Source organism: Pleurodeles waltl, chromosome 2_2 (assembly GCF_031143425.1).
Source record: "Pleurodeles waltl isolate 20211129_DDA chromosome 2_2, aPleWal1.hap1.20221129, whole genome shotgun sequence".
Lineage (NCBI taxonomy): Eukaryota > Metazoa > Chordata > Amphibia > Caudata > Salamandridae > Pleurodeles > Pleurodeles waltl.
The window spans coordinates 973,617,214-973,629,569 of record NC_090439.1 but is presented as its reverse complement, the minus strand read 5'-3'; the positions used below and the strand labels follow the sequence as shown (position 1 = coordinate 973,629,569).

General features: G+C 39.6%; 1 protein-coding gene across 12 annotated transcripts in view; it reads left to right on the top strand.

Moving 5' to 3' along the window:
* The window catches only part of ENPP2 (ectonucleotide pyrophosphatase/phosphodiesterase 2), a 636,665-nt gene that overhangs the window by 540,003 nt on the left and 84,306 nt on the right, over positions 1–12,356 (top strand). For 4 of the 12 annotated variants that reach the window (XM_069220659.1, XM_069220658.1, XM_069220671.1 and 1 more), the window contains exon 20: positions 6,366–6,518. The exons of the other annotated variants lie outside the window; for them this stretch is intronic. In XM_069220659.1, coding sequence (XP_069076760.1) covers positions 6,366–6,518 — 153 coding nt within the window. The remainder of the gene's footprint in view (positions 1–6,365; positions 6,519–12,356) is intronic. 12 annotated transcript variants of the gene reach the window in all.

Here is a 12,356-nt window from a genome sequence, read left to right as displayed (position 1 = left end):
TCTATTAACTATGCCTTTCAAAGTCTCAAAGCCAATTTGGTTGTTTAATGAGCGGTGAGAGCTTTTAAACAAGACACTATACATAGCAACAGGGCGGGGTGTAGGGGGGTCAATATCTGCTTGGGTGTGTAACATATAGAGAAGGTGTACATTTGGTGGATGTCAAGAGAAATTCATAACAGAATACTTACGTTTATCATGTATATTACAGCCATGTGCAGCTACAGATAGCATGGTGCTATGTTAGCTTTTTGATGGTGGCTGCATGAAAAATTGCCTGATTTTTCCACAAAATATAATTGAAGCTCAACCATTCAAGCCAACCTTGGCACTGTTTCACATTTTTCAGGCCGAGACTTTTTGGCCACCAAAGTTATAAGCTCTTTTTCTTTTACACGTATTTTTGATGAGCAAGATTTGCAATCGTAAATCTAAGTCTAGATCTGGGAAAAGAAGAGTAGAACATCTGCTGAGGTCAGCTGTAGCAGCGCAGAGGTCTTGCAGATGAAATGGTGACACAAAAACAGAGGTGAAATTTTTGAAACGCTTGTGTTACTATAACCCCATGTCTAAACAAAGGCCAGCGTGTGTCTCAATGTTGACTAGTTTGTTTATTCCTGGTATAAAGTCATCAGAGCTACTAATGAGTTAAAAATGCCTTAGTAACAAATGGTGACAATAAACAGCGCATCTAGGTGAAGCTATACCATTGTGCAAAAGTGATGGTAGCTTATCAAGCCCCAGCGCTGGGACTCTATTGTACACTGGTAAAAGGCCAGTGTTCGTTGGTGATGCTATAACGTAGAACAATACAGGGAGTGCAGAATTATTAGGCAAATTAGTATTTTGACCACATCATCCTCTTTATGCATGTTGTCTTACTCCAAGCTGTATAGGCTCGAAAGCCTACTACCAATTAAGCATATTAGGTGATGTGCATCTCTGTAATGAGAAGGGGTGTGGTCTAATGACATCACCACCCTATATCAGGTGTGCATAATTATTAGGCAACTTCCTTTCCTTTGGCAAAATGGGTCAAAAGAAGGACTTGACAGGCTCAGAAAAGTCAAAAATAGTGAGATATCTTGCAGAGGGATGCAGCACTCTTAAAATTGCAAAGCTTCTGAAGCGTGATCATCGAACAATCAAGCGTTTCATTCAAAATAGTCAACAGGGTCGCAAGAAGCGTGTGGAAAAACCAAGGCGCAAAATAACTGCCCATGAACTGAGAAAAGTCAAGCGTGCAGCTGCCACGATGCCACTTGCCACCAGTTTGGCCATATTTCAGAGCTGCAACATCACTGGAGTGCCCAAAAGCACAAGGTGTGCAATACTCAGAGACATGGCCAATGTAAGAAAGGCTGAAAGACGACCACCACTGAACAAGACACACAAGCTGAAACGTCAAGACTGGGCCAAGAAATATCTCAAGACTGATTTTCTAAGGTTTTATGGACTGATGAAATGAGAGTGAGTCTTGATGGGCCAGATGGATGGGCCCATTGCTGGATTGGTAAAGGGCAGAGAGCTCCAGTCCGACTCAGACGCCAGCAAGGTGGAGGTGGAGTACTGGTTTGGGCTGGTATCATCAAAGATGAGCTTGTGGGGCCTTTTCGGGTTGAGGATGGAGTCAAGCTCAACTCCCAGTCCTACTGCCAGTTCCTGGTAGACACCTTCTTCAAGCAGTAGTACAGGAAGAAGTCTGCATCCTTCAAGAAAAACATGATTTTCATGCAGGACAATGCTCCATCACACGCGTCCAAGTACTCCACAGCGTGGCTGGCAAGAAAGGGTATAAAAGAAGGAAATCTAATGACATGGCCTCCTTGTTCACCTGATCTGAACCCCATTGAGAACCTGTGGTCCATCATCAAATGTGAGATTTACAAGGAGGGAAAACAGTACACCTCTCTGAACAGTGTCTGGGAGGCTGTGGTTGCTGCTGCACGCAATGTTGATGGTGAACAGATCAAAACACTGACCGAATCCATGGATGGCAGGCTTTTGAGTGTCCTTGCAAAGAAAGGTGGCTATATTGGTCACTGATTTGTTTTTGTTTTGTTTTTGAATGTCAGACATGTATATTTGTGAATGTTGAGATGTTATATTGGTTTCACTGGTAATAATAAATAATTGAAATGGGTATATATTTTTTTTTGTTAAGTTGCCTAATAATTATGCACAGTAATAGTCACCTGCACACACAGATATCCCCCTAACATAGCTAAAACTAAAAACAAACTAAAAACTACTTCCAAAAATATTCAGCTTTGATATTAATGAGTTTTTTGGGTTCATTGAGAACATGGTTGTTGTTCAATAATAAAATTAATCCTCAAAAATACAACTTGCCTAATAATTCTGCACTCCCTGTAGTTCACTAAGGACTCCTACAATTATGAGAATTTAAAGATGTGCAGCAAGTAAATTACTATGAACACTTACTTGTATATGTAGCCCAAGGAATCATTGGCCTTGTCACTGTGTATGCAAAACGTAATTTACTTGCAATAATCATTAGTTCAAATGATCATAAAATCAAACAAGCATTTACAATGCAACGGGTCTCGCGTTTGCTCATGTTAGAGCTGATCGCGTTGTAAACTCTTAACCCGACATTTCACCTATCAGGCAAAAGTGCATTTATGTCCACAACCCGAAAAAGTGAAATTAACTATGTAAAGCGCTTGACTTCTGCCAAGCGAGATCGCGCTCGTACATTAGAGAAAAAGAAGTCCACGAGCCCGATGGAAAACAGCGAACCTCGCATCTTTTCTGTACTATGTCGCTGCGCTCGAGGAGGGCTAGCCACCGGAAAAGGCATGACGTATGCTTGCCTCCGACTAATGAAAGCAAGCAGATTTTATTAGGCAAGCCCACAAACCAATAAAAAACACTGACGTGAAGTTGACAGGGCTCCGAGCCCTTTTCTAAATACAAAAGCGTCTCGCTGCGATACGCATGCGTGAGCGCATGCAACGCAGGCTCGACCCTAAAAAGGCACAAGAAAAGGGTGCTCAGTTTCACCAGTAATCATACGGAAAAGCAGAAGCTGTGACTATACACGTGTATAAAAAATCAAGCTACTGTGGTCTAAACAGTAACGTTTTGGTAAATAAAATTCAGCAATAACAGCTAAGAAAAACAAATGAGCCTCAAAGACCAGTTCTGATTGTCATTTTGTTGATGACATTTCAGCCATTGCAAACATTTAACAAGGTCTCATCAGGACAGGGAAATATTGGGACACTTGTAACACAATTAGTAAAATAAAAAAAATAAAAAAAAGAGTTCCAAGACGTTCAGATTGTGAGGTAGGAACAATTACTATTTAATACCCAGTAATAACCTTTTTTCTGGTATTTGACGATGTGCACCATCAGGACAAGGAAAATGCTATCGATCTTAAACTGAAAAATAAGTTTTATTGGTGGGCACCCAAGTGTGGTAATTGGAACAAAAACTCATATAATGGGAGATAAGGCAGACAGAATATTTGGGCACATCCTATTGGAAGAGCATTGAGTGAAAACTAATCAGTAAGCACATGTTTATTGGATCGTGAATACATTTAGCCAGCATTCGGTAAACATTAGGATATTGATTTAATTACCTAACTATGTCGGAGGAACGTGTTGTGGAATCTCTGCATCCCAACTTGTGGCACAAGTAAGTCAGTTCAGTTAAGTGCACTGCAACTGTCTGGATCATCCTTGTCTGTGTGTGTTGTAATAAAAAAACCTGAATATTCAAAAATGCCTTCTGTAAGAAAGCGAGACTTGGCACACAGCAAAGAGGAAGATGCATTGCAGCAAAAAAAGCTTTACAAAGGAAGCTAAATTAATGCAATCTCCGAGTGGAAAATAAAAAGGTGAAAAATAAATTATGGGGGCATGTGATGTAATCAATAGACAGAAAAGATTGTTGTGCCTAATTACCGCTTTGAGGGAAGTTATGTGCCTAGCTGACATACATTCGAGGTACATGCAGCCTAACTGCCACTGAAAAGGAAAGGTTGTACTTCTTGGGAGACACCCACATAGCATGATAGTGAAACTCCATGACCTTTAAATGTTGATGTAGGGATTGTATAAAGACGTTAAATAACACCAATAAACACAATCTCTATGAATCTCTGCAATTGATTGGTGCTTGATGGGAGCATGTCTCGAAGGCAAACAATGATTTTTATTTATTTTTATTTTGGAAGAAGGCAATCCGTTTACTCCCTACCTTGAGCACTGCAGTTGTTACACAATCATACACAATAACGTAGAATAGATGTGGGTGCTGGCGTCTCCCTAGGTCGAGTGTACCTAGCATAAGTAATGCTGTGTTACAGCTCGGATAAAATCATATTAGAGACACAAACTCCTTGAGCTACAGGCCTAATAGTTTTAATAGTAATAGATTTGATTTAGTGATAGATTTTACATTTGGTAGGGTCAACCAGTGCATTTTCTTTGAGCAAATGGTTGATCTACCTTAAGTTAAATAAATTGGAAGGATTCACCATTCAAAGGGAGCCATTAATAAATGTAGATATTCAATATAGGTGATAATTTGTACACATGAAAATCAGTCAGAATATGCTTTTGATGTGCAGTTTGGGATTAAATGGGATTAAATTGGGATTAAATTGATGCTGGTCAAAGTCTATATTGCATTAAGTTATATCCCTCTCTGTAGTGATACAGTGAGCAAAAGAAAAAGTGGTTAATCTAAGCATTCTAACTTTCACTTTTTATGTGTAGACTGCAGACAGCTTTTTTGCTTTTTTTTGTGGACAGTAACTATACCTCGAGTGGGCTTTGGGTCAGCCATTGCTTCCCATTGGTTGGCTTTTTTGTGACTGGCATTTGCTTCTTATTCAATTGCTTTCCTTCCTCTTCTTGTGTTCATCGCTCCGCTGTAGCATAGTTTCTATAACGTCCCTGGAATGGATGACTTGTATCCTTATGTTGTTCACATTTAAGGAACTACGTTTTTCTTTCTTTGATCAATCCATGGGAGAGGATGTGTTTTCTTGCTCTCCCTCATGTGCTGCTTTCCTCCCCAAATTCTCGCACTCCAGGCTCCCCATGTGGCTCGCCCCATCACTTCTAGTTTGCCCTTTACTTCCCCCACTACTCTGTTTTTCTTTTTCAACTCCTAATACTATCATCTAAGCTCCTCTGTTATTTCCACATTTCTTTCTGTTGCTCTGCAGCTTCTGCTCCGGCGTGTGGTACTCTTTCTACCTGCTCCTCCCTTGCTCCCTCAACACTACCATTCTTTTTTTTTTTTTTTAATAACTTAGTTTTTTGAGAGCTCAGCAGCTGTAATTTGCTGCCGGGCCTCTTCATTATTAAAACTATTAAAAGGCACTTTAATGTACATTTTATTAATGAGTTTTGATTTCCAAAATGGCAGACGCATTATGCCATATGAGCCTACATGTGTGGTGACCCATGTGTACCTATACCTCGTCACACTGGGTAGCATGAGGTAAACATGCATTGTTGTCTTTGATGTAGAAAAGCATTTGCAAAAAGCATTGGGAAAGTCAAAAGGTCTGCATTAGCAAACCCAAAAGGTGACAACAATTGACTTTGCCACTGCTTGTTCATTTTTTTTATGCTTAGGAAGCACAACTTGCAATAGATGTCCAAGCGTTATTTTAAATTGAGGGTGTTGATGTCTTCCGCTTTGCCCTGGATCTATAGGCAACAGTGCTACTTATTAGTTGTCCAGAGGAGGCAAGGAAAGAGTTTATTTTCTTAACATATCCGTGGTATCGATAGCTTTGATATTTACGGGACACACTTCTCTCGTCCCTTCCCAGTCTTTCACCCATGTTAACTTACTAGTTCTTCTACAGCTGTTTCTGACGCCTCCTCTGCTCCAGTTCACTCATTCAGTGCATCCTTGTGGCCTGGCACACGTTTGCATTTTGCTCTTCAGTTCTTGAGACATGTTTTTCTTTTGTCAATACCCCCTTCGTTTCCTTTCACTAGAGTCCCTGAACTGACTGACTCACCAACTTTGGATGTGCCTTGCTCTGCTTAGTCTCGTGTTCTTCACTATCCAGTAATTTAACACTTTGTTCCTCACAGTTAAAAATATTCTTAGCTTAGTGCATGGCAAGGAAAGACTGTTTATCCCAAAGAGGAGCACATATTGCTTCTTGTGGACGATTGTGATTCAGGTGAAGATGAGAAGACTGCAATAGCTGTGGCATCTTAGAGCGTCTTTCATTGTAAGTAGGCTTAAAACTAGAGCCAACTACAAGCATTGTTGTAGTGGAGCCTAGCTAAAAAATAAACGTTCAGATCTATGGACCACGTTTCTGTGTCCTGTGTCTCACAAAAAACAAATTGTGACAGGAAAGGTAAGGAAACTTCGACATGCCGGATCCCAGAAGGGCCAGCGTTCCAAATGGCGCCCTACAAGTGTCCAGCCCATGGCCTCGAGACGGAGGAATCATTCTCAATTGCCCAAGGATATCTACACATCAAGCTATACCGGATCAAGAAACAGTTAAGTTTTCTTTCATTCCTCTTGCCTGCTTTTGCGTACTACCAAGAACAACTTGCCTCGGGAGTGGGTATTAGCTAGTACATTATAGATACGCCATTGAGCTCCAGACAACCTTCTGAGGCTCATAATCAAACTGAGCTATTCTGTTTTATAGACTGCAGTTTCGGGTAATTTATGAATGCTCAGTATATGAAATGGCATACATGTGTGACTGGATCAAAACAATGCCTCACTGCTTACGCAATAATCTTATGAGAAGTGAGCAGGCATAATGCTTGCAGCACAATTTATCTGAGAATGTGTTATGTAAGAATTGTTGGAAGAAAAAAATAAAAATTAAAAGCAAGAATTACTAGGAAGAATATACACTGCTTGTTATAACTGATATCAGTTTGAATTGGATCGAGTGAAAGCCTCTGCACCATGTGTCTACGCTTCAATTTAAAACCACTGCTTCCTTTATCACACCTACACGCTTTCTGTTGGCTTGCGATTGCTTGCCTGCACATCATATCAGCCTTATTGCTTGGTAGACTTGCTTGGTTACAGAGTTGTGACATGCTGCCATGGACTAATTTGACTTGGCTGCACAGCAATTTGTGACACGGACCCTATTTCCACTTAATTGATGTGATAATGATATTCCAACAGAAGATTTTATACAAGCTTAAATTATTTTGTAGTATCTGTTCAGAGATAATGCTGTAAGGTGTCTACAATTCCATTATTTATCTAAGAAACTGATGTGGTTCTAGATACTTTTAGTAAAGTCTTAGTTGGATATATCACCACATCACATAGACTCTACTTTGTACTTACTCTTTTGCCTGCATGACCAATGCGCAAGCTTCACCAGTAGTTAACAAATTAGAATTTGATCTTCATCTGTACTGCATAAGAGACTTGCCACCATCGCCCACAAACATAGATTTTATGTTTTCATGTGTGGTTTGTGAATAGTTTATCCAGTTGGGTTTTTACTTTGTAGACACCCAGCACTACCCCAATCAAACAAAGATAAAACCTCATTGACTGAGCTACGTACACCTGACATGAGTGAGTTGACATTTCTGTCTGACCTAGGCCTCATTAAACAAGGCTTACTTCTGCAAACATTCTCAGACTGCCCCGCCACTCCGTACAACAAGGAGGGGCATTTGAGTACCGGAGAAAAGCTTGCAAGGGCAGCAAAAAATACACAATACCATTGAAGTTCAAGTAAAAATGAAGCCCCCCTGTCATGTTGCCTCATATCATTGCAAAAATCGGAGTTTCATTTTTATTTCCGTTACACTAATATAATTTCACTACATAGAAGTATCAGTTCAATATTTCACTGGAATGCTGCACTGCTCTGTGCATTTTACTGTCCGCTTACTAAGAGCAAGGGAAAGAGGGGTGTCTAAGATCAGCTGACTTAACTGTTCTAACTTGTCTCAGTCCTATCAATGTCTGAATCTTAATTTTATGCAAGCATCTTGCAAATCAGCTTCAAAAGTAAATAATCCTGAGAGGGACCTCTAGAGAGCAGTGTCAGCAGTTTACATCTCTGACATTCTGGACTTTTATTAATCTACAGTGTGCCAGCAAAATGATCTGGTACCTTTTTGGGTTTTGGGTGTATGGTCACTAATAGTCATGTATTTCATTGTTACTGTGTTTGAACAGGTGCTATTGTGCTTATTTTATAATGCAAATTGCAAAAAGAATATTAAAAAGAAATATTACAAAACATATTATTAAAGCTATTTACTGTGGTGAGAGGTCATCAGTTGTGCCCCCATTGAATCACCAAGGGATACAAATATTCCACATCACGTGAGGAAGTGTGGTATTTGTATAACCCAATTCTAACCACAGAAAACTCTGAATCATAGAGGACTCCTGTAAAGAGTCAATACCGGCAGAGGGGAAGGGAGAGTACAAGGACCTGTTGAAAAGCTGTACAACAGCGAAGGTGAAGCAGTTAATCAGACAGTAGAACCCAATAAGGAAGGAAGGAGAGGTCACAGGATGGCACTACAGTGTGGGAGGTTGTGGAGGAAGGAATGGGGACAACTGAGGAGGCTGGTAGAGTTGCCAGGTCATGGAATGGTGAAGCAGGTTACCAGTGGTTGGGTTCTTCAGACAGACTGGGATGGGTACAGCTACATAGTGTTGAGGTGTTACTTGAAGATCTAACTCCTCCTTTCTGCACTACCTATTATTGTGACTTGACTGCAGCAATAAATCGTAATATCCAGTTAACCCAGGTTTTAGAAGAAATGCTTAAATGTAAATTATATCAAGTTGAATTTCCTGATGTAAAGATACGGATTATAATTTGAGATAGTAATAGCACCTTAGACCGATTATAGCATCAAACAATTTACTAAAGGAGCTTGGGTAAGAGGAAAGCACGTGTATGCATCTGACAATATTTGCCCACATAAAAGGCTTACATTTTAGTCTGTGCGTGAGTGATGGCCTGCAAAGCCCTCTCAAAATAAATCTCTATTCTGAATAAATTATTTTGTGATAGTAGTAGAATCACGAGGGGTCTGAGTGGTTGATATGCTTTGCTTTTCTTTATTTGTCAAGATGCATTGTGGAATTGAGTTTTCACACTGTCCACTGCTTTAAATGTAATTTCATTTAAAGCACTGATGTTATTGCCACCTAGGGAGAAAATTTGGCTGTACTTTATTAACTCTTCATAATCCACTAAAGGAGTTCTGACACAAGGGTGAAATATTAAGAATTACATTTGTATTTTTTGTATGAAACAACTCACATTCATATTTACATTTATTTAAACAATACAGATAAATGCAAAAGCCTTCAGAATTCACATGAGCATGCAATAAACTGCTCAATGTTGAACGTTTGGGTCATTTTATGGGTCTTGACAGCATCAGTGGGGCAATTAAAACGTCTATCCTTTTAAATTTTGGTAACAATGTTCAATTTCGAAAATTAAAGACTAAGTTTATGTATTAAGGAAGCTTGTTGTTTTATGGGCCCTTTTGGGATTTGAACATTCGATAACAAATAAAAAAATGAGTTTTTAGTGTAAAAATCCCACTGTATTATTTACATCGTAGAAATAATAGATGTAAACTGCAGATATCATTCACAACCAATATTGAAAGGCTAATAATTGTGTTTAATCAAAACGTGGCAGTTGCTCTTAGAAAAAGTCATACTTCCACAATACATTATTTGGTCTCTGTTTTGAGATTCTTCAAGACCATGTATCCCACGCCTGTTGGCACTCATGAAATATGTTTATTGCTGCTACAATTGACGAGGTTGTTTCATTTCAGTCAGTGTAACATTCATCCTGTTATCCCGACAGCTTAAAGAGGGGAAGCAGCGGTTCCAGTTTTAACAGGGTCACTATCTTTGTTTCACATGATGCATGTTTTTTCCAACTCTATCTTAGATGTTTCTCCACCAGCAGTGATTTTGATGATGAATCATGATCTATCCACTTTTTTAACAGAATAATTTTTTACCCTATATTGCTTGAGCTTGGGTTGTTTTTGTTAGATATTAACATCTGTAAAATTACATTCCAATATACTTCTGATTGATCAGTAAGAGGCATTCTAAGTCTGCAGAGTCCCAATCACACTCAAGGCAAATATATGTCCATTCTCAATAGCAGTGATGCCATTGTAATACAGTCTTTAAATTAGTTGAAAAAATAAATGTTTTCCCCAATATAGTTAGAAAATATTCTTACCTGTAATTCATATCTACAGATATGAATGTGAGAGGCATATATCCTAGACCTGCTTAAAGCTCAGCGTCAGGGTACTTAACATCTTAGAATGTCTTACCTTTCTTTAGCATCCATTAAAGACTATAATAAAAATCTTTATGAATTTTGACAACAAAGCTCATATCTACATACATTATCCCTAAGACTCGCATACCTTTCCCACAACACCTCTCAATTGATAGTGGTATGTAAATGCCTTATAGGGAAATTATAACTATTTTGGTGTAATGTTATACTCCTCATAATCTTGCTAATTCAAATGGCTTTGCTCCTTTTAATCTTAGCCCATTTACTACCCTGTTGAGTTTTTACAAATGGTCAATTTTGGAGTAAAAGATTTACTATGACCTTTGAACATTTACAGCTCATGTGATGTTAGAATCTTTTTTCCAGCAAAGGCTTTGTCCTAGTATTATTAAATAACATCCAGGATTACTAGCTGAACATTCTTCTATCGCCTTTTCATGAGTTGCAAAAATAGTCAAATTTGATACTTAGACCACGATTTAACATTTTATAAAATCAAGCATTATTCTTAGCATGTGCATTCTACCTCACCGGTGGAGATCTCACCTAAGTATATATGCTCTGTGAGATCAGGGAAGGAGCCAAGCTAAATATGTCTACCATTCTACATGATCTACTCATTAGTTTGAAGCCTACCAGCTAGTGCAGATGTCTGGTTTGCTAACATTTGTCTGGGAATGCATTTCACCCATTACTTACCATTGACTTTCTGTTTTGCAACTCACAATTGCTTGCTTTCTGTTTGTTTGCTTCATTTGCTTTAGCTTGAGTTAGTTCCTCCCATGGAGCATAGCCTGTTAACCATTGCGCCTTGTATTGTTCCACGGGTGCTTGCTTTCTGTGAACAGGCTGTCCTTTCAAATACAGAGGTTGAATATGAACCTCAGTTTTCTGAGGGATTTTGGTGTTTACTTTTCGTTGCTTGACTTCAAAGGATACGATTTATGTGGCTTGTGTCGCTGAAGGAATACCTCTTTTCTAGCACACAACAATATTTAGACATCTGTAAATGACGTGTTCAGATATGTCAGAAAAGCAAAAATGAAGCACATTTTTGTGCAATTCCAAAGTGTGCTAAAAGCAAAATTATAGGTGATGACATTTCCACACATTGGTTGTTGTATAGTTTCAGCAGTACAACTGTATGTTTGTGCAAATGTAATGGCCATTTTAATTGAAAATGTGTTGTCTGAAAAAGCAGTGCACTACTACACTATCCATACTTCAGGCTATGTGCCTCCACTCTACACCACTCCACTCTACAACACTCCACTCTTTGCCACTCTGCTTGATGACATGACAGTTCACTTGACTCCACTGTAAGACATTACACTCCACCACTCCTGTCTATTACACTCTGACCCTTCACTCTATTACCCTCTACGACACGCCACTCCACTCTACATTATGCCCCTCATCTCTACCTCCACTCTACAACCCTCCACAACACTTTACTCAACTCTACTCTGGCACTTTACCCCACTCTATGCTATGCTATGCCACTCCACTCTACCCCACTTCCAGCCCCTCCAATTCCCTCTGCTCTCCTCTCTGCCCTAGTCTCTAACCCTCCACTCTACATTATGCCCCTCCACTCTATGCTACTCCAGTCTACTCTACTCTTTGCCCATCCACAGTACAACACTATCCTCCACTCTGTCACTCCACTCTACACTATACCATTCTACGACACTCCACTGTATAACACTGCACACCATTCTTCGCAACTCTTCTTTATGATAGACTACAGCAGTCTACTCCACTCTTCAACTCCGCTACTCCACTATACACCAGTCCACACCACTATACAATAATGTACTCCATTGTATGCAACTCCACAGCACTCTACTCCATGCCACTCTACTCCACTCACATCTATGCCCTACCACTCCACAATGCTTTACTTCCTCCACAACACTCCACTCTTTGCCACTCCACCCTACAAAAACTGCATTCTATAACACTCGACTCCATGCCACTCTGCTCTGCGCCACTATATTTTAGTTGTGCTGAACAGCAGCCACGCTGGTTTACAACATGGCTA